The sequence below is a fragment of the Ranitomeya imitator genome, chromosome 4 (assembly GCF_032444005.1).
Source record: "Ranitomeya imitator isolate aRanImi1 chromosome 4, aRanImi1.pri, whole genome shotgun sequence".
NCBI classification, from domain to species: Eukaryota; Metazoa; Chordata; class Amphibia; order Anura; family Dendrobatidae; genus Ranitomeya; species Ranitomeya imitator.
In genome coordinates this window covers 58598298-58626295 of record NC_091285.1, presented here as the reverse complement: position 1 = coordinate 58626295, position 27998 = coordinate 58598298, and the positions used below count along the sequence as shown (strand labels likewise).

Below are 27998 nucleotides of genomic sequence, written 5' to 3'. Positions count from 1 at the left end.
GTTGAAAAAGAAAAATACATTTTATTCTGTATTACAAAAGCATGTTCACCATAAATAAGGATTTCATTAAGATTTCTAATAGAAAAAAAAAAGCAAAAATGCATAGATATCAGGTGTTGAAGCTCACTGTGTAATATTGCATTCTAACAAGCAAGTTACAAAGCTGACATAAGAACTTCTGCTGCTCGTCCATGAAAGGACCACTTTTTGTGCCACTTCCTTGCAAGGGTCTAATGGGAAGAAGTTGAGAATTCGTAAAAAAGTTTTAAGCTGAAGACATATGGCTCTTTTCTGGAAGAAAACCCTGTTTTCCCTATTTGCATATATGACACATTTGTGCACATACAATACAAAAAAGCATTAAACGACCCTAACTAAACTAAAGTAACAGACTGGTACCAACAAAAACGGACTTCAGGGAGAAGAGCATCATAAAGTCTGCTAATTATCATAATACATTGGGGCCATCCCAGGGTTAGATTCAAGTTCTTGAATGGGTAAAATTGTAAAGTGTTTGTGAAAAACAAGTATTTTTCAAACTTATTAAAGAAGCAATTTCAAGAAACATTTTTTTCCCTAAATGTGTCTCAATGTGTATGTAATGTAAGTACCGGTAAATAAAATGCTGCCTTCCTTGGTTTCCAGCGCCGCTCCAGTCGTCTCACTCGCGTGATTGAAATTCCAATTCACCGGGTCACACTGGGGTTTTTGTGAGAGCCGGAAGTCTTTTACAATGTAAGACTATGGAGCCCTGTTCTGATGCCCCATAGACTTACACTTTAATCATGTGAGTGAGAAGGGGACCGGAGCGGCGCCCGAGACCTGGCAAGATACCTATTTTATTGAACTTATATTACACATTTAGACAGGTCTAGGGACTAAAAAAATGTCATAGGAGTGCTTCTTTACCCTTACCGGCATCGGACGTACTATACTGTCCGATGCCGGCTCCCCTGCTTTGATGCAGGGCTCCGCGGTGAGCCCGCACCAAAGCCCGGACATGTCAGCTGTTTTGAACAGCTGACATGTGCCCGTAATAGGCGCGGGCAGAATCGCGATCTGCCCGCACCTATTAACTAGTTAAATGCTGCTGTCAAACGCAGACAGCGGCATTTAACTACTGCTTCCGGCCGGGCGGCCGGAAATGACGTCATCGCCGACCCCCGTCACATGATCGGGGGTCGGCGATGCTTGTGAATGGTAACCATAGAGGTCCTTGAGACCTCTATGGTTACTGATCGCCCGTCGCTGTGAGCGCCACCCTGTGGTCGGCGCTCAAGGCACACGTGCAATTCTGCTACATAGCAGCGATCAGCAGATCGCTGCTATGTAGCAGAGCCGATCGTGCTATGCCTGCTTCTAGCCTCCCATGGAGGCTATTGAAGCATGGCAAAAGTTAAAAAAAAAAAAAAGTTTAAAAAAATGTGAAAAAAATAAAAACATAAAAGTTTAAATCACCCCCCTTTCGCCCCAATCAAAATAAATCAATAAAAAAAATATCAAATCTACGCATATTTGGTATCGCCGCGCTCAGAATCGCCCGATCTATCAATTAAAAAAAAGTATTAACCTGATCGCTAAACAGCGTAGCGGGAAAAAAATTCGAAACGCCAGAATTACGTTTTTTTGGTCGCTGCGACATTGCATTAAAATGCAATAACGGGCGATCAAAAGAACGCATCTGCACCGAAATGCTATCATTAAAAACGTCATCTCGGCACGCAAAAAATAAGCCCTCAACCGACCCCAGATGATGAAAAATGGAGACGCTACGAGTATCGGAAAATGGCGCAATTTTTATTTTTTTTTTTAGCAAAGTTTGGAATTTTTTTTCACCACTTAGATAAAAAATAACCTAGTCATGTTAGGTGTCTATGAACTCGTACTGACCTGGAGAATCATAATGGCAGGTTAGTTTTAGCATTTAGTGATCCTAGCAAAAAAGCCAAACAAAAAACCAATGTGGGATTGCACTTTTTTTGCAATTTCACCGCACTTGGAATTTTTTTCCCGTTTTCTAGTACACGACATGCTAAAACCAATGATGTCGTTCAAAAGTACAACTCGTCCCGCAAAAAATAAGCCCTCACATGGCCAAATTGACAGAAAAATAAAAAAGTTATGGCTCTGGGAAGGAGGGGAGCGAAAAACGAACACGGAAAAATGAAAAATCCCCCGGTCATGAAGGGGTTAAAATCCCTCCGTTTTCAAATTTTTCATTTGCCTAGTTTACCTGCCACCTCTGCATATAATCAGCGTGGCCGGCCTCCTAGGCTATGATCACAGTGCTTATAAGTTCTTTACTCTTGAGCTTGTAATCACTGCTTTGAAGGTGACAAGATGGCTGAATCTGGCCTACTTCAATGCCCCTGTGCTCCATCAATGCTGAAGAGACAAAGCTATCTCTGCTTCCAGCAACAAAGAGTAGAGAGGAGCGAACCGGAACTTTAAAGTTTGGGGTTTTCACGGACAGTTACTGTCCAGTGCTGAACGCAGACTTCTCCCGGATATCAGTTTTAATGTTCGGAGTTCCGGGGAAGACTGGTAGGTGAGAGTCAGAGACAACCATTGTATTACATAAAAACAATTATGTAACCGAAAACACATACAAAAATGATTACTTGGCAAATTCAATGCTATAGTTTTTTTTTTTTTATTACTACTAGTGATAAGCGAGCATGCTCAGGTGTGGTCTTTGGCGTTCTCGAAAAATATGTTCAAATCCCCGCGGCTGCATGGCTCTAGTGTCTGTTCGACAGCTGCAACACCCGTAGGGATTGTCTAATAAACAGGCAATCCCTGCATATGTTGCAGCTGTCGAACAGCCGTCAGGACTAGAACATATTTTTCGAGCACACTTAGCACCCGAGCTGCTCGGATAAGACCTTATCCGAGTATGTTTGCTCATCACTAATTACTACCCATAATGGAAGTAAACTGTACCTACTGTTCCTCGTTACTTGCAGTTTCGTTTTAACAATTGGAGTTTATGGGCGACATATCCCATTTTATGCCTATACAGTGGGATATGTCGGCCTTCCATTGGTGTATACCTCTGCTGTAGGCTCAAAAGAAGAAGTGAACAACACCTTAAAATGATACAAGTGCAGCTACCTGTTACTACTAGAGGGAACTTTCTAAAGTCAGATCCATAGACAGTTTGTTGTATTCATCTGGACACATTGCGAGTTGTCTGCTCCTGTCGTCCTGCACTTCTCCCCTTTATATAAACTCCACCGTTCTGGTGTCTGTGGTCAGAGCAGGATGCAATGAGGCCAGAGACTACGGAGATCACATAAATCCCAACCTTTATCACTGCTTTCAGAAAGGTCTGATCTGTCAAAATATAGAATAATCCGTAAACAGCGTAACGAGAAAAAAAAAAAACCACGCCAGAAAATATGGGTTTATGGTTAACATTGCAATAAAATGCAATAATAGGTGATGAAAATATTCTATCAATAAAACAGTCAGCTCAAGATGCAAAACATAAGTCCTCACCCAGCCCCAGATCTTGAAAAATGAAAACGTTACTGGTTTTGGAAAATGGTGACAAATGCTAAAACTTTTTTTCATACAAATGTCAGAATTTTTTCCATCACTTTATTAAAAATCTAAGCTATAGGTGTTTGCTATCTGCATACGCGTACAGATCGAAAGAATCATATTGCCAGGTCAATTTTACCATATAGTATACATGGTAAATATAAAACCCAACCAGCAATTGAGGCACTGCACTTTTTTTTTTGGCATTTTCACCACACTTAGAATTTTTTTTCCCCAGTACTCTGAATGCAAAACCCTCATACGGCCAGATCGCCGAAAAATATAACCAACTGAAGTCTGGACAAGCAGCCCACCAGCAGGTCACATTAAGCAGGTTTTGGAACTAAACAGGCAATACAGAAATCAGCAACTTCCGGTATAAAAAACTGCTAAAGACAGATCTCTTCTATTTTATTAAAAAAAAAAAAAAAAAAAATATCGACAGAAAGGTAGATGCATTTTGCCAGGTACAGGGGCACGGATCTGACGGGATAGTGGTTTCAAATTAAAGATGATCTTTAGTCACAGGAGCCTTAAAGGGAACCTGACATATGAACAAACGCTAATAACTTGAAGATGTTGGGTTAATCTAGTTCTGATCCTGCACGCCACCAGCACTTAGAGCTGCGCCGCCGGGAGGAAACTGCAGTGTTCATGTTTCAGTCATGCCGAGCAAGCTGTCAGTCAGTGTCAAGAACAGAGTTACCGCCACCGCTCTATATACATTGAGCCAGCGCCACCTATAGGACTGGAACCCGAACGCTGGGTGGGGAAAAACTTCATTTCCTCCCGGCAGTGGGGCTCTAAGTGCAGGCGCCGAGCAGTTTCAGAACGCTATTAACATGCAGATTAACCCCATATCTGCAGGTTAATAGCTTTTTTTTTTTTTTAGAGTTAGACCTCCGTTGAAGTGATACCGAAAGCATATCCTAGAAAACTCATTTCCCCCCATAATTCTTTGGGAATATACAGACCAAATGAAATGCGACATTATCTCAGAATTTCATGTGATGCCATAGAACAAATAGACAGCAAAGCCAATGAGAAGAACTGCAATAAAGAACAGTGGAGTGAGCCAGAGCTGGAGCAGCAGGTAAGATAACAGTCCATTTACAAGCATGGAGAAGGAAATGATGAACAGTCTGGTGAGGTTACTGCTGTGCTTCATTACGGCGGACATAATCAAGCCATTGAGTGCCTGGCTTATGATGATAACCAAAACCCAAATGGAGAAGCCATCTAGAAAACCACCACTGTGACTTCCCGTAAAGTGAAGCAGAAAGTTCACAATTATACCGAACGAATATAAGAAAATGTTCTGTAGGTTTAATGGGATTTTCTGAGCCTTCAGTGTCACCTCGGTGTAAACGGCAGACAGTCCAGAAATCAGGCAGTAGACCACCATGAGGAGAAGACCTGGCAGACTGACGTAGAGGTGAGGGTCGGAGGCTTGTTCCTCTAGATCTTGAATGCCACCATAGCTGTAAACCACACCCGCGGCGGTCAGTAAGGACAGGGCAAGCCACTTTCTGATGGAGAGATGCTGACGTAGGAAGATACTGTACATCACAGCAGTACTGACAATCTTTAAGTTACTCAAGACTTGGAAACTGCTGGGGTCCATGAAGTGCTGCATGTGAACCACCAAATTATTATTAGTGCCGTACAGGACGGCAGGCAGCGCATAAGGAACGGCCAGTCGCCATGGGACTGGTAACTGCATGGACCTGCGATCCCAGAGCAGAAGCATCACCCCAGATATCATCAGCTTGGATAATTCAATTAGAAGGACTACCGAAGAGGAACTGAAGGGAATCTGACCTCCAATTCTGCACAAGGATATCAGAGGAGCATGAGAGCCATAAATGACTACAGAGACCACTAGCATTAGTCCCCAGAGTGCCCCCCTGAGCATCTCACCGGCAGAGGAACGTAAGGATTCCTCTGGTCCCATATTAGTGACAAACATCCCTGCTGTACTATGTAAAAGGCTGGTATGTACTGTATAGCGGCAGGTATGCAGAGGTTTCCAGAATTGGCATCACAATTCATTTATTGATCAACAAATTAAAAAGTGTTTGTGAAATTTATGATACAGAAATGATTGGAGAAAACGAGACATTTCAGGTTATATCTGAGCTAAAAAAAAAAGCCATTTGTACGATATATATATGTGCAATCTGACCCCCAAAAATAAAAATATGAGTGTTCTAGTAATTAGCTGGTTGCCTGGCAAAGGAGAACTGTGCCAATAAATGGTGAGATATCTCGGCTCTAATATTTCATCCTAAATATGGTTTGCATTAACTATAGAGAAGGAATATGAAAGCACCTAGCAGCATGGTGTATCTGCGGAGCTCACCCCTGCCACCGACTGCAGAGACAGTTGCACACGTTGCGCCTGTATGCAATCACCAAGTAGCCAGCATTGTGAAGAGTTCCAGTAAAGCACTTAAAGCACTGAAGGAGCGGATATTGGAGTATCAGCACTTTCTTTCCAGTCTAATCTGGTCCTTTTCTTAAAGAACTAAGGTAGTCCTTGATAGTCTTCTCCACGTTGGGTACTGCATAGGCTTGGGCAGCATAGATTCCTGTGCACGTTCCTACCACAAAACCGAGGAAAGCAGAAGCCCTGAGTTTGGAAACGATATAGCCAGCGAGGAATCCCTTGAGAAATGGAGAGCTGAGAAGAGTGCCTTCCTATAAAACACAAGGACAACGGTAAATGAAGACTATGGTAGACTCTGCTGAACACATACCAAGCCATTATATAATAAGCAGGGACGGGTCACTATTAGCGAATAACATTAGCAATCCGCTGAAATCACAAAAACAGGACAAACGTGGCACAAAAGACATACGGTATATAAGGAGGTTTCCCATCCTCAGACAACTGCATTGTACTAGGAAACCCCATACCTGTATATCGGGGGGATGGGCAGGCCTATGTATCACTTAATCTTCACTGCAGATGTAACATTACCAAGCACAGAACAGTCCATATAATTCACAGAACAGGCAAAATAGGAAAATGCTAAAGGAGTTACCCAAGTGACCCCTTAGTATGTATAATAAGCGGGTACATAAAAACAGTAATAGTGGATATTAAATGCGCTGCTGAATCCAAGCTCTGAAGACAAGATGGTTAATTGAAAGTGGCTTATTGTCAATGAGTTTCAAAGTCTGTAACAACTCCTTCCTCAAGACAACCATGAGGTTATCCCGAGGAAGGAGTTGCTACTGATTTTGAACCACATGTGGTTGTCCCGAGGAAGTAGTCATTACAGATTTTGAACCAAATGAGGTTGTCCTGATGAAGGAGTCACTACTAGCGATGAGCGAGTATACTCGTTGCTCGGGTTTTCACGAGCATGCTCGGGTGACCTCTGAGTATTTGTTAGTGTTCGGAGATTTAGTTTTCATCACGGCAGCCGAATGATTTACAGCTACTAGCCAGGCTGAGTACATGTGGGGGTTGCCTGGTTGCTAATAGCTGCAAATCATGCTGCTGAGGCGATGAAAATTTAATCTTCGAGCAGTAAAATACTTGGAGACCACCTGAGCAACGAGTACACTCGCTCATCACTACCAATTTTGAAACATGTGGTTCTCCTGAGGACGGAGTCACTACCAATTTTGAACCACATGTGGATGTCCTGAGGAAGGAATCATTACTGATTTTGAACCACATGTGGATGTCCTGAGGAAGGAATCATTACTGATTTTGAACCACATGTGGATGTCCTGAGGAAGGAATCATTACTGATTTTGAACCACATGTGGATGTCCTGAGGAAGGAATCATTACTGATTTTGAACCACATGTGGATGTCCTGAGGAAGGAATCATTACTGATTTTGAACCACATGCGGTTGCCCTGAGGAAGGAGTCATTACTGATTTTGAACCACATGTGGTTGTCCTGCGGAAGCAGTCGTTACTAACTTTGAAACGCATTGACAATAAACTGCTTTCAATTAACCATCTTGTCTTTGGATCTTGGATTCAGTAGCGTATTTGAAATCCAATGTTTTTAATGTATGAATTGATTCCTGTACGCTATATAGTGGATGTGTCACACACAACCTCCCAAGTTGAGAATGACTCCCCTACCTTTATCCCTCATACTTGGGTAAGACCCTTTTGCGTGCAGCACTTTTTTCAGTATATTGAGCTGGTGGCATAAGTGCATGATGACCATCCTTAGTGGTCTCCCATAATAAACTCTGTGTGGAACTGCACATGACATATTCCACCCCTGGTCATAGATTGTCAGAAAAGGGGCAGCCATGAGGAAGAGGGGTCAAACTCTTTACCTCCAGTAGGTAGCATGGAACCCTGAGAGGTGAAACTAAAATGGGCAGCGGGACCTATTCATTAAATCACTCCACTCAAGAAAGCCACTAACATAAAATGAGAGAAAACGAGCATCATACACAGGGGTCGACTGTGAAACATGGACATATTGTTAAAGTGCTGACAACACATTGACAGCGTTACAGTAAATCATGGAGCCCGTTGGCACTACCAGAGTTGACGACTCGAGACACTGATTAGCTGCACCAGGTGGACAGGCATTTTTCGAAACTGGAAAACCCTTTAATCTTGATTAATAAACTGTACATTATTTTTTGGACAGAGCTGAGAGTGTGGACTCACATGGACCATAAAGTGAAGACATGTCCCTGAAATATGCTATCCCTTAATAAAATGGCATTATCCCTGTAATTTGAAATGGACTGATGCAAACTCCCCGATTTATCCTTCATTCTCTTATATGCTGGTAGTAGAGTCGTGAATGGGTGCAAACCTTTTCATCTCGTCTGAAGAGAGCATGGCAGTAAGTCCCATGTCAAAAACTTAAAAAATAAATAAATATGTATGTGGTGGAGTGAGCTGCAGTGTAAGTTTCACACCCCGGCAGAAACCATATATTACCACTTTCTGCCCAACCAGGTACAAACAGTGGCATGTAAAAGTTTGGGCACCCCTGGTCAAAATTACTGCTATTGTGAACAGTTAAGCAAGTTGAAAGTGAAATGATCTCTAAAATGCCTAAAATTAAAGATGACACATTTCCTTTGTATTTTAGAAAAAAAATAATAAAAAGAAACATTTTTCATTGCTTACATTTTAAAAATTACAAACGTGCAAACGTTTAGGCACCCTGCACAGTTATTACCTAGTAGAATCCCCTTCTGTAAGTATCACAGCTTGTATACACTTTTTGTAGCCAGACAAGTCTTTCAATTCTTGTTTGAGGGATTTTCATCCATTCTTCCTTGGAAATTTCTTCCAGTTCTGGAGATTCCTGGGTCGTCTTGCATGCACTGCTATTTTGAGATCTAGTCACAAATTTTCAATGATATTCAGATCATTAGACTGTGAGGGCCATTGTAAAACCTTCAGCTTGGTCATTTTGAGGCCTATTTATGGATTTTGCGTGTGTTTAGGACCATTATCCATCTGTAGAAGCCATCCTCTTTTCCACTTCAGCTATTTTACCGATGGTGATAAGTTTGCATCAAGAATTTGCTGAAGTTTCATTGAATCCACTCCTCCCTTTATCCGTGAAATGCTCCCTGAGCCATTGGCTGCAACACAACCACAATCCACCCCCATGCTTAATGGTTGTCGAGATGTTCTTTTCCTGAAGGTCTGTACCCTTTTTACTCCACACATACCTTTGACCATTGGGGCAAAAGAGTTCTATTTTAACCTCATTGGTCTACAGGACTTGTTTCCAAAGTGGATCAGTCTTGTTATGGTGAGAATGCAGGAGAGGTTTTTTTCCTGATGACTCTTCCATGAAGGCCATATTTGTGCAGGTGTCTCTGAACAGTAGAACAATGTACCACAACTCCAGAGTCTGCTAAATCTTTCTGAAGGTCTTTCGCAGTCAAGCAGAAGTTCTGATTTGCCTCTCTAGCAATCCTATGAGCAGCTCTCACTGAAATTTGGTTTGGTCTTCCAGATTATATCTTGACCTCCACTGTTCCTGTTAACTGCCATTTCTTATTTTCGAACTGAGGAAAGGGCAACTTGAAAACTCTTTGCTGTCTTCTTATAGCCTTCTCCTTTGTAGGCCTCCAACATTCTCAGAGTACTAGGCAGCTGCTTAGAAAAACCCATGGCTGCTGTTTTTGCCACAAGGTTAGAGAAGGTTGTTTTTTTAAAAAGCTGGGAAAATTGCATAATCTGGCCTTTCCCAACGATGATAGTGAAGAAGCCATAACCCCAACAGGCTAATTAACGTCTGAAACCTTGGTCAAAGTTATCTGAGCACACAAATCTCCAAGGGTGACCAAACTTTTGCATCGGTCCATTTTCCTGTCTTTTTTAAAAAGTAAAAAAATGACAATTTTTGTTGTTGTTGCCTAAAATAGGAAAGGAAATGTGTCATGTTTACCTTTAGAACTTTAATGGGTCATTACATCTTCAACTTGCTTAACTATTCACAACAACAGTCATTTGGACCAGGGGTGCCCAAACGTTTACATGCCACTCCCCAACCAATAATGTAAACCACCTGCTGACATCTGTTTCCATAAATCATTTATTGAGCTGTTGGAAGCAATGAGTGTGAACATCTGGGAAGTGCTGCCATTTGTAGGACAGATCAAACATATTACCTGAGATACTCCGGCCTGTACTTCGTTCTCCAGCTTACGTTGCAGGCCTGCTAGCTGATTTTTGAGAAACACAAGGTCCTTTAGTTTTGGGGAATCCTAGAAACACAAGGGAATAGATGAATGCAAGCACAAGGTTTTATTACCAAAGACCAATATAAATGCCCAAACACCCCAGTGGTTATAATTACTTTAGGCTTATCAGTGATTTTGCAAAGCTGCCTACTAAATGATGCCACCTTTCGGTTGACATACTTATACAGCTTTTAAGTGAGTTTTTTTGTGTAACTTGAGCCAGGATTGTGGAGCATTTTTCTTATTAATTCGTCCCAATTATTCTTTAGCATTCCATATGGGTTTCTATTGATGAAGGATCAGAAAACCCCTTAAAAGGGAACCTGTCACTCCCCAGGCATTTGTAACTAAAAGAGCCACCTTGTGCAGCACTAAAGCTGCATTCTGATAAGGTGGCTCTTTTAGTTACTGTTCGTTGCACTGCAGAAATAATCACTTTTGAATTTGGTCCCTCATACCTGTGAAATCGCCAGGGAGGCAGGCCTTTTTCCCCTGCGTGCACCCGCGGGATCTCGGGCCGCGCGTGCACGCAGGCGCAATAAACAAGACATCAAGTGATGTCAGTTGTCTGGCAGCGCGAACTGCGCATGCCCAAGGCAGAATATGACCGCGCAGGCGCCTGGACAACCGAATAACGCATAGGAGGAGGCGCCCTTCTCGAAGAGTGATGGCTGGGAGGCATCTGGATTAGGGGGGGAAAGACCTGCCTCCCTGGCGATTTCACAGGTATGAGAGACCAAATTCAAAAGGGATTATTTCTGCAGTGCAACGAACAATAACTAAAAGAGCCACCTTGTCAGAATTCCGCATTAGTGCTGCACAAGATGGCTCTTTTATTTACAAACGCCTGGGGGGAGGGGGGTGACAGGTTCCCTTTAATGAAAAGTCTGCTACCCTGAATGTACATAAAGCAATAAATAGTAATAAGAACCATTTTTGCTTGTTTGTCGGGTGGCTGCCAGCCTGATTACACTGCCTGAATATGGCTAGGGCTACACATCATCTGTGTCATATGGCCAAAGTTCTATATATCTCGTTGCTACAACGTAGAGCACTACAAGTGAATGCGGTATATTACGCTGCCATGTAGTAGTGGCACATAGTGAACATTGGTCGTGTGACGGGTTGCTGCTAAAATCACTGTGTAGCCCAAGCCTATTGGGAAAGGAACGTTTCTAAGAATGCTCGTTCACCATACTTGTACAGTATGAATGCATCATAACCTGCACCAATAATTACATCTAATACAATGTAAAGGAAGATAATTAAAGGGGTTGTTTTATTCATTCATACGGGCGCTCCACACATTAACGAGCACACTTGTGCATCATCAGTCTCTCCAATCCTGGCTGCATGCAACAGGGCCACTTCCAGAGATAAATGCGGGTCCAATTATTGCAGAATTGTGTACAACCATTTCATAGAGTATAAACGAAAGCAAACATGGCAAGTGTGAAAATCGGAATTATTCCAGGGTGAGATGAGCGTGAATCCATCTTTGCATATCTAACAACATACACGTCACTCTCCAATTATACTTATCCAGCAAGAATCACTTCTGTATGGCCGCCAGTAATGGCAAATCAACAGTGAAATCTAAAAAAAAAAAAATGTGTCCATCCTCTCATGACACATGGCCATTGTTGTCAGCCTGTTATGTAGGCAGAATATAGCATGCTGCACATGGTAGTCTATTCTGCAGGGTACTAATCTGCCCCACGGAGTATTGTAATACAAGCACATGGGGTGACTTCTGTAATAAGTGTACTTTCATTTTCCATCTATTATGGCGAGCCTGCTGAACCCAAGCATCCCATCAGATCTCCACTAAACCTGCTCCTTCTATAGACACCGTGTTTTCCAAGTGACAGCTTCTGCCCCACATGGTTAGATGGAGGAGAACCTGTAGAAGCTTTACATTCTCAGAGTCACAATGTTTATCTGAGATCCCTTCAGCCTAGATTGGGGGCTGCAGTCAACAGCAAAGTGGATACATTTACAGCAGATTAGTAAATCCCCATCAACCAGATTATCCCAGTGAAAATAATAAGAGAAGCAGATGGGGAAATCAAATTGTGGTACGTCACATCATTGGAGATTTAATTAGAAGTCTGGCTCCGGACTCACTGGCAGCCAGCAGTGTTACCGAGCAGCTGCTCCAATACCAGTCCTTGTATAACATCGGACTAGAAATCATCCGAGATGGGAAGAAATGTTGGTCTTGTGCTTTTCTTTTAATATTATAACATGAACCAGTCATCAGAAAAACCACTATTAACCTGCAGGTATGGGTAACAGCAGCATTCGGACCTTAGCCTGGTTGCCACTGTTAGAAACAGATGCTGGCTATGTACCATAGCTGGCTTTTACCATTCTCCACGCACAATGACTAGTGTTGAGCGATACCGTCCGATACTTGAAAGTATCGGTATCGGATAGTATCGGCCCATACCCGAAAAATATCGGATATCGCCGATACCGATATCCGATACCAATACAAGTCAATGGGACACCAAGTATCAGAAGGTATCCTCTATGGTTCCCAGGGTCTGAAGGAGAGGAAACTCTCCTTCAGGCCCTGGGATCCATATTGAGGTGTAAAATAAAGAATTAAAATAAAAAATATCGATATGCTCACCTCTCCGGCGGCCCCTGGACTTCACGCTGGTAACCGGCCGGCTTCTTTGCTTAAAATGAGCGCCTTTAGGACCTGCGAATGACGTCGCGGGTTCTGATTGGTCGCGTGCCGCCCATGTGACCGCCACGCGACCAATCAGAAGCCGCGACGTCATTCGCAGGTCCTTAATTCCTAGAATTAGGAGTTTAGTGAATGAGAATGACGTCGTGGCTTCTGATTGGTCGCGTCGCGGTCACATGGGCGGCACGCGACCAATCAGAACCCGCGACGTCATTCGCAGGTCCTAAAGGCGCTCATTTTAAGCAAAGAAGCCGGCCGGTTACCAGCGTGAAGTCCAGGGGCCGCCGGAGAGGTGAGCATATCAATATTTTTTATTTTAATTCTATATTTTACACTTCCCTATCGATCCGATACCGATACCACAAAAGTATCGGATCTCGGTATCGGAATTCCAATACCGCAAGTATCGGCCGATACCCGATACTTGCGGTATCGGAATGCTCAACACTAACAATGACCCAACAATGATGTCCCTGTTAGTCATAGTGCATATAAAATAAAGTGGTCTCGAAACAATTGTATGCTTGTAAAACCAAACACAGATGGTAACTCCTGGTACACAGGTCCAGCGCCAGCTCCCTGACACTTCTTTGGTCTGGGTGGCAGTGCGCATTACTGGTGTAGGCAATCACTGAGCTCAGCTGCCCGGGTCATCTGCATCAAAGCCACCGATGCAGAGATGTGCGGTGTAGCCGCGTCGTCACCACTGCAGCCAAATCACAGAAGCAGCGAGGAGCTGGCGCTGGGCTCGAGCAGGGCGAGTGTGTGGGGTTTTTTTTTAATACAAGTATCCAACTATTTGGTGAACAATTTCTTGAAAAGCGAATATACAGCTTTAAAAAGCAGTAGATCAGATGCTCAAATGTCTATGACTTCCTCCATCAATTGAAGGCATGGGGTTGAAGAGATCTGCACACAAATTGAAGCACTCATACAGTGGTTTGTGAAACTATTAAAGGGAACCTGTCACCCCGTGGGTAGCACGGTGGCGCAGTGGTTAGCACAGCAGCCTTGCAGCGCTGGAGTCCTGGGTTCAAATCCCACCAAGGACGACATCTGCAAAGAGTTTGTATGTTCTCTCCGTGTTTGCGTGGGTTTCCTCCGGGTACTCCGGTTTCCTCCCACATTCCAAAGACATACTGATAGGGAATTTAGATTGTGAGTCCAAAATGGGGACAGCGATGATAATGTGTGCAACCTGTAAAGCGCTGCGGAATATGTTAGCGCTATATAAAAATAAAGATTATTATTATTATTATTATTACCCCCAAAATCGATGGTGAGGTAAGCTCACCGTCATCACGGGCTTATCTACAGCATTCTGTAATGCTGTAGATAAGCCCCCGATGTTACCTGAAAGAGAAGAAAAAGACGTTAGATTATACTCACCCAGGGGCGGTCCCGCTGCGGTCCGGATGGGTGTCTCAGGTCCGGTTCGGGGCCTCCCATCTTCATTCCATGACGTCCTCTTCTGGTCTCAACGCTGCGGCGCAGGCGTACTTTGTCTGCCTTGTTGAGGGCTGAGCAAAGTACTGCAGTGCGCAGGGCCTCTCTGACCTTTCCTGGCGCCTGTGCACTGCAGTACTTTGCTCATCCTGGCGCCTGTGCACTGCAGTACTTTGCTCAGCCCTCAACAGGGCAGACAAAGTATGCCTGCGCTGCAGCATGAAGGCAAGAAGAGGACATCATGGAATGAAGATGGGAGGCCCCAGAGCGGACCTGAGACGCCCATCGGACCGGACCGCAGCGTGACCTGGGTGAGTATAATCTAACGTCTTTTTCTCCTCTTTCAGGTAACATCGGGGGCTTATCTACAGCATTACAGAATGCTGTAGATAAGCCCCTGATGACTGTGAGCTTACCTCACCATCGATTTTGGGGGTGACAGGTTCCCTTTAACCTTTTTGGCATTTTACGTGTTTACCCTGGTTACCAGTGAAGACATCGCTGAATCGGCGTCACACACGCCGATTCAGCGATGTCAGCGGGAGATCCAGCGACGAAATAAAGTTCTGGACTTTCTGCAGCGACCAACGACATCACAGCAGGATCCTGATCGCTGCTGCCTGTCAAACTGAACGATATCGCTAGCCAGGACGCTGCAACGTCACGGATCGAAAGCGATATCATTCAGTGTGACGGTACCTTTAGATGGCTTCTTCTGGTGAACAGATATCTTCAAGTCTGACCATAGATTCTCAATTGGATTAAGGTCTGAGCTTTGACTAGGCCACTCCAAAACATTTACACTTTTCCCTGTAAACCACTGGAGTGGTGCTTTAGCGGTGTGTTTTGGGTCATTGTTTTGTTGGAAGCTGAACCTATGGTCCCAGTCTCAAATACTAAGTCAGGTTTTGCTTAAGAATATCCCTGTATTTCACATAATCCATCTTCCTCTCGACTAGGACCATTTTCCCTGTCCCTACTGCGGAAAAACATCCCCACAACATGATGCTGCCACGGTTCACTCTGGGGATGGTGTTTTGGGGTGATGAGCTGTGTGGGTTCCACCACACATTTGGGGAGTCTGCCACGTGTTTTTGGCAAACTCAAAATGAGCCTTACATACAAATTGTAAGTAAAGGCTTTTTTTTCTGCCCATTTTTCCATAAAGGCCACCTCTATGGAGTGTTCAGCTTATTATGGTTGCATGGACAGATACTCCAGTCCCTGCTTGGGAAATCTGCAGCTCCTTCGGGGCTACCTTTGATCTCCGTGCTGCCTCTCTGATAATTGCCCTCCTTGCCAGGACAGAGTTTTGGTAGGTGGCCCTCTCTTGGCAGGTTTGTTGTGGTACCATGTTCTTTCCACTTGATGGTGCTCCAGGGGATCCCAACCCTGCCTTATACTTCTCAACAACTTTGTCCCTGACGTGTTTGGAGATCTCCTTGGTCTTCATGGTGTTGCAGCCTCTGTGGCCTTTCAGAAAAGGAAGGTGTAAAATACTGACAGACCATGTGACACTTAGATTGCACACAGGCGGACTTCCTGTCACCAAGCATGTGACTTATGAAGGTAATTGCTTGCACCAGAAATCTATAGAGGCTTCATAGCAAAAGGTGTGAATACATATGCACATGCCAATTTGTAGTTACCGTATTTGAACCCATAAATGTAATTTATGCCTGATTTCACCAATATTTGTAGTTCTGATGGTTCACACAAAGAACGGATTACAAAAATATTCAATCATAGGTTGTAATGTAACAAAATACTGTAGGTAAAACACCAAGGATGAGGGGAGTTGAATACTTGAATACTTTCGAAAGCCACTGTATGTATTAGATTAAGTTTTCAGTCTCAAATCACGCAAAAAAATCTGCCATGTAGGAACATGCCCAAAACAACCTCTAGTAAACATCTTAGGCTGCGTTCAATAGAGGCCGATGAGGCACAGCAGCCATGGCGGCCTTTTAAATGATCTTTACACAATCATTTAATTTTGCAGGGAAACAGTTTCTCATGTAAACCTGCAGCCATATTATTGCTCACTGCTTGAAACCTGCAAAAACAGCCATCGCATAAAGTCTCTACCGGTATTAAGGCCAAAGAGAGTTCAGACTGCACTGACTGTATAACGTGTGGATTGATAAAATGGCCACAAACTAGAAGGAAATTGGAACTGAAATCTGGAGCATTACATAATAAATCTGCCCAATCGTAGCAGAATATCAGCTGCAGTTTATAGGCTCGTTACAGGGAACCGTCACTGGATTCATGCTGCCCATGTGTACACAGGGCGAGCCGGGGAGAAGCCGGGTGGAAATGCAATGAACTAGTCTCTCGCTAATGTTTCCAAACAGCTTTTCACACTATGTTTTCCCTAAAACACCAACACATTTCCAAGTAAAACATACCTGGATTCAATCAGACAAGCCGGCTCTGATTACTACAACATTATACTCCAGTGAGGTTCCCTTTAACCTCTTTCTGTGAAATCACATAGGTACGTCAGGGATGTGGTGCCTTACCGCATTCTGTCATACATGTACGCTTTAACGGGAACCTGTTAACAGTTTTTTTGCCTTATAATCCTGCCCATCACCTTTAAAATCAAATAAAAGGGATTCCTACAACCCCTTTATACCCTCGGAGGTGCCCCTGCATACGTGCTTTATTCATGTCTTGCACTGTATGCAAATTGTGTGGTTTGATCTGCTGGGCGAAAACAGATCAGCTCTGCGGCACTCCGCTTCCTTCAAACGCATCCTCGGTCCCTAAAAATGCCGCCTCTTGCATCTGGACTGAAATGGATGATGTCTCCTACGTCATACACACAGTGCTCAAAGTCTCACGCCACGAAGTCATGTAATGCGCAGGCTTCCCTTGTACATCACCAGCTCCTTGGCTGTTCAATAGGGCAGAGCGAGTCTGCGCAAGTCTCTGACTCCACTGCGCAGGAACAAGACTTCATTCACTTCCATGCAGATAGAGGCAGCATTTCAAGGGACTGGGGCAGCACACGATATGCAGGGGCACCTCAATGTATAAAGAGGGTTTAGGAACCCCATTTACATGATTTTAAAGGTGACTGACATACGGTAGTTATCTGGCAAAAAACTGGTGACAAGTTCCCTATAAATTGTCATCGCACAAAACTGCATGATTAAATGTAACTGCCAGCACAGTATGACAGCTCAAACCATGTACAGCTGCTTGGTGCACCATGGCAGAGCCAATTGTCTAAGCGAATCAAGTAAATAATTAGCAATCTGGTATCACTGTAATAATACTGACCTGAATAATATTATTTATGCTGCACAGTGAACTGAGTAAAGTAAAAAAAAAGGCAATTATTTAACTGCTGTTTCTCTGTTCATTCTGCCTCCCAAAAATCAGTATAAGGCCGGCGTCACACACAGCGTAAAACAATACGGTCCGTATATTACGGCCGTAATACGCTGAAAAGTCCCGAAAAAAGTGGTCCGTAGCTCCTCCGTAGGCAGGGTGTGTCACCGTTTTTTGCACATGGCATCCTCCGTATGTAATCCGTATGGCATCCGTACTGCGTGGTTTTCTCGCAGGCTAGCAAAACCAACATACCGCTATAGAAGTGATCCATGTGTCCCAAAAAGAAAAGAAAAAATATATATACTGTATATATATATATATATATATATATATATATATATATATATATATATATATATATATATATATAATCAGTAGACACATATATTAGAGAGAAAAGCCGGTAATTCAGTGCGGTGTACAGTAAAATCACACTGACAGCTTACAGTAGAATAGGTAGAATAAATGTGTACACATAGAATAGGTATATATATATATATATATATGTCAGTGAGACACATATATGTATATATATTAATATTTATTCCAGCGCTAGACAGCTTGAAAGCCGGTAATTCAATTACCGGCTTTTTCCTTCTCCTTCCTAAAACCCGACATGATTTGAGACATGGTTTACATACAGTAAACCATGTCTTCTCTCCATTTTTTTTGCAGATTCCACACTACTAATGTCAGTAGTGTGTATCTGCAAAATTTGGCCGTTCTAGCTCTTAAAATAAAGGGTTAAATGGCGGAAAAAATTGGCGTGGGCTCCCGCGCAATTTTCTCCGCCAGAGTAGTAAAGCCAGTGACTGAGGGCAGATATTAATAGCCTGGAGAGGGTCCACGGTTATTGGCCCCCCCCTGGCTAAAAATATCTGCCCCCAGCCACCCCAGAAAAGGCACATCTGGAAGATGCGCCTATTCTGGCACTTGGCCACTCTCTTCCCATTCCCGTGTAGCGGTGGGATATGGGGTAATGAAGGGTTAATGCCACCTTGCTATTGTAAGGTGACATTAAGCCTAATTAATAATGGAGAGGCGTCAATTATGACACCTATCCATTATTAATCCAATACTAGTAAAGGGTTAAATAAAACACAAACACATTTTTTAAAATTATTTTAATGAAATAAAAACAATGGTTGTTGCAGTATTTTATTCAACGCCCAATCCAGTCACTGAAGACCCTCGTTCTGTGAGTAAAAAAACATAATAAACCAACAATATACTTACCCTCCGCAGATCTGTAACGTCCAACGATGTAAATCCTTCTGAAGGGGTTAAAACATTTTGCAGCAAGGAGCTGTGCTAATGCAGGCTGCTCCTCGCTGCAAAACCCCAGGGAATGAGGCTAAAAATAGATCAATGATCTATATTTAGCTTCATTTGCGGTGAGGCGCCCTCTGCTGGCTGTTCATAGATCGTGGGAAATTACCTAGAAAGCTCCCTGGCTTTCTAGGTAATTTCCCACGATCTATGAACAGCCAGCAGAGGGCGCCTCACCGCAAATGAAGCTAAATATAGATCATTGATCTATTTTTAGCCTCATTCCCTGGGGTTTTGCAGCGAGGAGCAGCCTGCATTAGCACAGCTCCTTGCTGCAAAATGTTTTAACCCCTTCAGAAGGATTTACATTGTTGGACGTTACAGATCTGCGGAGGGTAAGTATATTGTTGGTTTATTATGTTTTTTTACTCACAGAACGAGGGTCTTCAGTGACTGGATTGGGCGTTGAATAAAATACTGCAACAACCATTGTTTTTATTTCATTAAAATAATTTAAAAAAATGTGTTTGTGTTTTATTTAACCCTTTACTAGTATTGGATTAATAATGGATAGGTGTCATAATTGACACCTCTCCATTATTAATTAGGCTTAATGTCACCTTACAATAGCAAGGTGGCATTAACCCTTCATTACCCCATATCCCACCGCTACACGGGAATGGGAAGAGAGTGGCCAAGTGCCAGAATAGGCGCATCTTCCAGATGTGCCTTTTCTGGGGTGGCTGGGGGCAGATATTTTTAGCCAGGGGGGGGCCAATAACTGTGGACCCTCTCCAGGCTATTAATATCTGCCCTCAGTCACTGGCTTTACTACTCTGGCGGAGAAAATTGCGCGGGAGCCCACGCCAATTTTTTCCGCCATTTAACCCTTTATTTTAAGAGCTAGAACGGCCAAATTTTGCAGATACACACTACTGACATTAGTAGTGTGGAATCTGCAAAAAAAATGGAGAGAAGACATGGTTTACTGTATGTAAACCATGTCTCAAATCATGTCGGGTTTTAGGAAGGAGAAGGAAAAAGCCGGTAATTGAATTACCGGCTTTCAAGCTGTCTAGCGCTGGAATAAATATTAATATATATACATATATGTGTCTCACTGACATATATATATATATATATATATATACCTATTCTATGTGTACACATTTATTCTACCTATTCTACTGTAAGCTGTCAGTGTGATTTTACTGTACACCGCACTGAATTACCGGCTTTTCTCTCTAACAGCGCTGCGTATTTCTCGCAAGTCACACTGCTTGTCCGTGTGTAATCCGTATTTTTCACGCTTCCATAGACTTTCATTGGCGTATTTCTTGCGCAGTACGGTGACAAACGCAGCATGCTGCGATTTTGTACGGCCGTAGAAAGCCGTATAATACTGATCAGTAAAATACGGCAAATAGGAGCAGGGGCATAGAGAATAATTGTGCCGTATTTTTTGCGAGTTTTACGGACGTAGATTCTGCGCTCTTACGTCCGTAAAACTCGCATGTGTGACGGCGGCCTAAGGCTGGCTGCCGACGAGCGTATGAGAAATTGTCCAAACTTCATCCAGAAAACTCAACGTTTTTCTACATTTCATCCGATTTTATCTGTGTATAATCCGATATAATATATCTACACTAAAACACATACATGATCAAATACAGTTTCCTAGCTTTAGGGCAGAGTCACACTACCGTATAACATGGATGAGAAGCACTATGGGATAAATCATCACATAACACTCTGCCCAGTGTTAGGGGGCAGATCAGATCTGCGATTATTAGCATGCCACTCGGCTCACACTCGCAGCAGGGCAGACGCAGAGGGTCGTTAGCATGTCGCATCGGACGCTATACGCTAGTGTGGTCTTATAACAGAAATCTGTCCGTAATAACAGATGTCACTCAGATGTTTTGTGTGGGATCCATTTTTTTTTCTTTCTTAAAGTGCCATAGACTTGAAAGTGTGAGTCAAATCTGAGACTCAGAAGAAAGTAATGTAACAGTGGGGTAAAGAAAAATAATCATTCATGTAACCAACAGTATTGAATCACATTAGTCAGCGTGCTGTCTGAGAGGTAGCCAATTAAAGCACCACTCCAGCGCTTTCCCTTGTATTGCAGCTTTGGAGTGGTGCTAGTAATGTACGTTTCCTGCACCAAGTCTTAGGCCACGTGCACATGTTGAGTATTTGGTGAGTATTTTATATCAGTATTTGTAAGCCAAAATCAGGAGAGAAACAATCAGGCTGCCGTCACACTAGCAGTATTTGGTCAGTATTTTACATCAGTATTTGTAAGCCAAAACCAGGAGTGGAACAATTAGAGGAAAAGTATCATAGAAACATATGCACCACTTCTGTATTTATCACCCACTCCTGGTTTTGGCTTACAAATACTGATGTAAAATACTGACCAAATACTGCTAGTGTGACGGCAGCGTCAGAGAAAAAGTATAAACCACGTCATCACTTCTGTATTTATCACCCACTCCTACTTTTGGCTTAGGCTAGGTTCACATTGCGTTAGTGCAATCCGTTTTGCGCATACGCTAATGGACTGCGCTAACGCAATGTCCAAAAAGGGATCGCGTTTAGCGAGAACAGACCCAAAAACGCTGCAAGCAGCATTTGAGGTCCGTCAGAAACTAACGGGACATCGCTAGCGCATGCCAAAAATGGCATACTTAGCAATGCGTTAGTTACATTGCGCTCAATGGCAGCGCTAACGGACCCACAATGTGAACCTAGCCTTACACATACTGATGAGATCGTGTGCACATGGTCTTAGTCTCTGCTCTGAAAACTCAGTAACAAGCCGGGGTGCACACAGCCTTCTTGCGCTTTTGGTGAGGTTTTCAGATCTGATGAGTTTATTTTGTGTTTTACACTTAATTGTAGTCTTGACTACATAGTGTCAAGTTTCAAGCAAATTCCATAAAAATCTGTATCAAAGAAGTTGACAAGTCACATCTTGAATATGTAGATTTCTTTAATTGAATTTTAAAGTGGATCTGCTTCAAAAACCACACAAAAATTGTGTGAACCTAGCCTTAAGGTACCGTTACACTAAACGACTTACCAACGATCACGACCAGCGATACGACCAGGCCGTGATCGTTGGTAAGTCGTTGTGTGGTCGCTGGGGAGCTGTCACACAGACAGCTCTCTCCAGCGACCAACGATCAGGGGAACGACTTCGGCATCGTTGAAACTGTCTTCAACGATGCCGAAGTCCCCCTGCAGCACCTGGGTAACCAGGGTAAACATCGGGTTACTAAGTGCAGGGCCGCACTTAGTAACCCGATATTACGCTGATTACCATTGTAAAAGTAAAAAAAAAAAAAAAAAAAAAGACTACATACTCACATTCTGATGTCTGTCACATCCCCCGCCGGCGTCCACAGGGTTAAAACTGCTTTCGGCAGGAGCGCTGCTAGTGCACGCGCTGCTGCCGAGAGTTTCCCTGCACTGACTGTCAGCGCCGGCCGTAAAGCAGAGCACACCGGTGATGTCACCGCTGTGCTCTGCTTTCCGGCCGGCGCTGACACAGTGGACGCCGGGGGACATGACAGACATCAGAATGTGAGTATGTAGTGTTTTTTTTTTCTTACTTTTACAATGGTAACCAGGGTAAATATCGGGTTACTAAGCGCGGCCCTGCACTTAGTAACCCGATATTTACCCTGGTTACAAGTGAACACATCGCTGGATCGGCGTCACACACGCAGATCCAGCGATGACAGCGGGTGATCAGCGACCAAAAAAATGGTCCTGATTATTCCCCAACGACCTCCCAGCAGGGGCCTGATCGTTGGTCTCTGTCACACATAACGAGATCGTTAGCGGGATCGTTGCTACGTCACCAAAAGCGTGACGTTGCAACGATATCGTTAACTATATCGTTACGTTATGTGTGACGGAACCTTTAGACCTCTTGGGTACTGCAGAATAAACTAAAAGACTAAAGCAGATAAAAGAATAGTATAGTCACCTTGTAAATTACCTGGCGCCCAGCACAGCGGCGCCAATAGTTTCTCCTGTTTTGTTGATTTGACAAGCGACAGCGGAGTCTAGTGATTGGCCGCATAAGTCACATGCACAAGGTGGACACATCATGACTACTAGATAAATCAACAAGGCCGAGGCCACCATGTTTGACATTGGTAAGGGTAGGTGCACACAACCATTTTATTCACAAACGAGAAAAACGGTCCAATTATTCTGATCATAGTGGCATCAGTTTTTGTTTTTTTTAGACGTGCAGAGGGGGAGAAAAAAAAACAAAAAAGTTTCTCCACCTTCTCCATTCTGTCAGTCCGTGAAAATGACATCCGAGCTAGGCCCAATTTTTTTTTTCACGGACCCATAGGCCATGTGCACATTGTGGTTTTTTTCCCGCGCTGATTTCTCACAAAAACCTGAAGGGAATCCTGATGCCAAAGTGAAAGAATCCTGGAGTCTCGTGCACACGTCGCTTATTTGTGACTTGCAGACTTGTCCATTCTCTCAGCGTTTTTGCAGCGTGTTTTCACCTATTGACTTCAATGAAGTCAGTCAAAAACAGCTATAAAAAAGCAGATCTAAAAATAATTGCGTTTTTTTTGTAGCATTTTTAGACTGCAGTGAATGCTATATAGAAAACTAGTGATCGCTTCCCTACTCGAATTTGCCTAGGTTGCTCAGGTAAGCACTGGGTATTGAGGGCGCCTGTGACATGTAACCCATTTGGCCTCGGTGTCAATAAGAGTCAAACGCCCCCTGGTTGTCCCTGGGGCACATTCATATGGTAACTATTCTCCTGCATCGTTTAGGGGTATTAAACATATTTTAGTTGTGTGGTTGCCATTTGATTTCGCACCTTGGTCCGCTCATGTGTTTGCACTGGCTTAGTTCTCCCTTTGTGAGGCTCCCATACTGTCACACCTTAGAGAACTATTTGCACACACCCAGTTTACTTTATTTTGGATTAATATATACATGATATACCCATTTACTATGCACCACACAACCATCCATTATTTAAATTTTATATTCAGCCTATCATGTTCCCTAATCAGTTATTTTGTTTGTGTGTAGCCCATTCACTACTTCCATCTATCCCCACCCCCTGAAGATGGTTGGACCATCATTGTAAATACATCATTGTAAATACACACCTGTGTTTTGTATCTCCCCCTCCTCATTGTAGATTGTAAGCGCTCACGAGCAGGGTCGTCTTGTGTTGCTTTAATTACTGTATTAACGTTGTTACTTATGACTGTTGTATTTGAAGCTGTTAAACTGTAAAGCGCTGTGGAATATGTTGGCGCTATATAAAGATTATTATTATATTCAGTGTGTATACACTTATTCATTTTATAGTTACAACCAATGTGTTTGCTTGATTCAGAGGTCTTCGGGTATATATGGATGGCATTTTGTAGTAAGTTTTAGTTACCATTGACAACTATGTTTTTATATTGTGCCGTGGGTCGGTGTTTGCATCCTACACATTCCCCTATTTTCTCTTTTTCAATGGTTTACATATGCATATCCCTTTAAACTGATGTACCAATAAAGGATCTTCACATTATTCGCTTTAGAGTGTGACCGCTAGGCAGAAATCTAATTGCACCCGTCAGAACGAGTCTCAATAGGATTTGCATGGCCCACCTTGGACCTGGTGGTTTTTTTTTTTTATTATTATTACTTGGTTATTAATGGGGGTGCCTGACTGACACTTCTCCATTACTCACACCAGGGCTTAATGCCAGCCGTGTTTTTGGACAATTCACACCTGACATCAACCCCAAGCCCCATTACCCGACTGCCACCGCACCAAGGTAATCGGGAAGAGCCAAGTCAAAGTGCCAGGATTGGCGCATCTCATGTGATGCACCAATTATGGGGGGGGGGGGGGCTGTGGGTCGTATTTTTAGGCTGGGAAGGGCGCAATAACCATGGACCTTCCCAGCCTGATAATATCAGCTCACAGCTCTCTGCTTTACCTTGGCAGGAACCAAAAATCTGGGGGACCTAATGTTGTTTGCATTTATTTGATCAAAAGAATCTGTAACATAAGCTTCATAGGGTGCAATTTTATTATGTCGGGGGATTGAGCAATTATAGGTCTGCCTATATCTCTATAGCATTCACTGCTGTCCAAAAACGTTAGAAAATTCAGGTGAAAAATGCAGGTCAAAAATGCAGAAATGGTGCATAAAAGTCTGCATCCAAATAACTCAACGTGTGGACATAAACTTTCATTGTAGATTTTGATTAAACACGTCTCCAACCAATACATCGGAGGAAAAGAAATGAGATATGTGCATGGCCCCATAAAATAACATTATGTACCAGTGCTACCTATGTAAACCGCGGATATCACTCGTTCATGAGCCCCGACTGTACTAATGATGGCTCAGTGGTTCGCACTGTAGCCTTCCAGCGCTGGGGTCCAGTTCCCGCTTTCCTCCCACAATCCAAAGACATCTTCATAGGGAGTTTAGACTCATCACTGTCCCCATTGGGGCTCGCAATCTCTAAAGTGCTGTGGAATATGATGGAGCCACATAAGCGAGGAAAATGAATAAATAATAAACCTGATCAAGCTGACAGCTCATGTTTACTGTATGACGAAAACTGTAAAAACAAACCCCCCCCCAAAAAAGGGAAAAGTTACAGTAGTTTTTTTTTTTTTTTTTTTTCACCATTTCAACTCACTTTGATTTTTCATTCCCATTTTCCATATAGCAAAATGAATGGTGTGATTAAAAACTATAACAAGTCCCGCAAAAAAAAAAAAAAAAAGCCGTCATATGGATAGGTTGATAGGAAAATTAAAAAGCAGAAGTGCAAAAAAAAAAAAAAAAAAATTCTTGATGTTACAGCGATTTTCCAATTGAAAGAAAACCCAAGACAGCAGCTTGTCTTAAAAAAAAAAAAAAAACAATCAAACTGTGCTTTACTTGCCTTCCCTTGGTCCAGCAGTGAATCTCTGCCACTGCTCCCAGTATATTACTGCAGACAGCGCTGCAGACAGTGAGCTCAGTGGTACCGAGGGTCTCGGGCTGTGAACAAACACCTACAGGCCACGAACAGCCAGGTAGTGTGTGTATATTGTATAATATTATATATATATATATATATATATATATATATATATATATATATGTGTGTTTTCTTATTAAATAGGTAAAAAAGCAAATCATTAAAATGGGGAGAAAAAGGGGGGGGGGGGCACAGAGATGACTTACATGGGAAAATTGTGAAGACCTATGGCCGAGAAAATCTGAGAATAAATAATACCCCAGATGAGGCAAAACCAGAGTCGGTGTCTCCATACAGATGGGCGTATTTGCGGAATGGCCGGACTGTGGCGTTTGTGCCTCCTGGCAGAGACTAGTGAATCACTGACAGAATATTCCATGACGTGCTCCTGACTTTCACAGCCCGAATTTTTATATTTTTATGATTTGCCTTCTTATCTACTGATTATATATATATTCAGTAGATAAGAAGGCAAATAATATATATATATATATATATATATATATATATATATATATATATACACACACACACACACACACTTTTGTCTTTCCTTGTGTAGCAGTAACGCGCACTGAGCCCTGGACCGGGGGAGGAGGATTGTGGCCCCTTGGATTCGGTGTCAGCCCCACAATGACAGCACGAGCTGCCCGCAGGATGCCGGTGCAGTGAGGCCGCCACACAGGGCTCTGCAGAGCATGGCAGCACTGTACAGCGCCGGGCACAGGAGGCTGCATGTAAGGACAGTGTCAGTCACAGGCTCCCTGAGCCGGCCCTGTGTCTGCAGTAATGGCAGTCCTTCCGGGCACACACAATGTCTCCGCACCGCCGCTCTTCCCGCACTCACCTTGTCATCCGCCATCTTGTCCGGCCAGCGCAGGCGCACTTACAGTCACACTGCTGGCGGATCGATGTTCTCTGTGGGGTCTCCGGCACGTGGTGCGATCCATTCCTCAGCGATCGTTTGCTATTCCTAGGGATTGAGAAAGCGTAGCGTGATGTGGGGAGGGAGAAGAGACAGCGGGGATCTGGTGTGTGTAGCAGGGATTGTAGGGATCTGGTGTCTGCAGCAGGGATTGTAGGGATCTGGTGTATGTAGCAGGGATTGTAGGGATCTGGTGTATGTAGCAGGGATTGTAGGGATCTGGTGTATGTAGCAGGGATTGTAGGGATCTGGTGTGTGTAGCAGGGATTGTAGGGATCTGGTGTCTGCAGCAGGGATTGTAGGGATCTGGTGTATGTAGCAGGGATTGTAGGGATCTGGTGTATGTAGCAGGGATTGTAGGGATCTGGTGTGTGTAGCAGGGATTGTAAGGATCCGGTGTCTGTAGCAGGGATTGTAGGGATCTGGTGTATGTAGCAGGGATTGTAGGGATCTGGTGTGTGTAGCAGGGATTGTAGGGATCCAGTGTCTGTAGCAGGGATTTTAAGGATCTGGTGTATGTAGCAGGGATTGTAGGGATCTGGTGTCTGCAGCAGGGATTGTAGGGATCTGGTGTCTGTAGCAGGGATTGTAGGGATCTGGTGTGTGTAGCAGGGATTGTAGGGATCTGGTGTCTGCAGCAGGGATTGTAGGGATCTGGTGTATGTAGCAGGGATTGTAGGGATCTGGTGTATGTAGCAGGGATTGTAGGGATCTGGTGTATGTAGCAGGGATTGTAGGGATCTGGTGTGTGTAGCAGGGATTGTAGGGATCTGGTGTCTGCAGCAGGGATTGTAGGGATCTGGTGTATGTAGCAGGGATTGTAGGGATCTGGTGTATGTAGCAGGGATTGTAGGGATCTGGTGTGTGTAGCAGGGATTGTAAGGATCCGGTGTCTGTAGCAGGGATTGTAGGGATCTGGTGTATGTAGCAGGGATTGTAGGGATCTGGTGTGTGTAGCAGGGATTGTAGGGATCCAGTGTCTGTAGCAGGGATTTTAAGGATCTGGTGTATGTAGCAGGGATTGTAGGG

At 43.5% G+C, this 27998-nt stretch overlaps 2 protein-coding genes across 2 annotated transcripts; both read right to left on the bottom strand.

The window, feature by feature from the left end:
• Position 1: 1 nt before the first annotated feature.
• On the bottom strand, positions 2 to 27009 carry LOC138675480 (SLC35A4 upstream open reading frame protein). Its single transcript, XM_069763771.1, has 3 exons — positions 26892 to 27009; positions 10177 to 10272; positions 2 to 6246 (listed from the first exon to the last, which is right to left on the bottom strand). The coding sequence occupies exons 1-3, from the start codon at positions 26904 to 26906 to the stop codon at positions 6049 to 6051; spliced, it is 309 nt and encodes a 102-aa protein (XP_069619872.1). The 5' UTR covers positions 26907 to 27009; the 3' UTR covers positions 2 to 6048.
• On the bottom strand, positions 4550 to 5515 carry SLC35A4 (solute carrier family 35 member A4). Its single transcript, XM_069763770.1, has one exon. The coding sequence runs from the start codon at positions 5513 to 5515 to the stop codon at positions 4550 to 4552; it is 966 nt and encodes a 321-aa protein (XP_069619871.1).
• Positions 27010 to 27998: the final 989 nt, after the last annotated feature.

Excerpts from the sequence above, each read along its gene's own strand:
- SLC35A4 (XM_069763770.1), bottom strand. The coding sequence starts at position 5,515 with ATGTTTGTCACTAATATGGGACCAGAGGAATCCTTACGTTCCTCTGCC.
- LOC138675480 (XM_069763771.1), bottom strand. Across the intron at positions 6,247-10,176 it reads TACAGGCCGGAGTATCTCAG|GAAGGCACTCTTCTCAGCTC; the intron begins GTAATATGTTTG and ends TGTGTTTTATAG.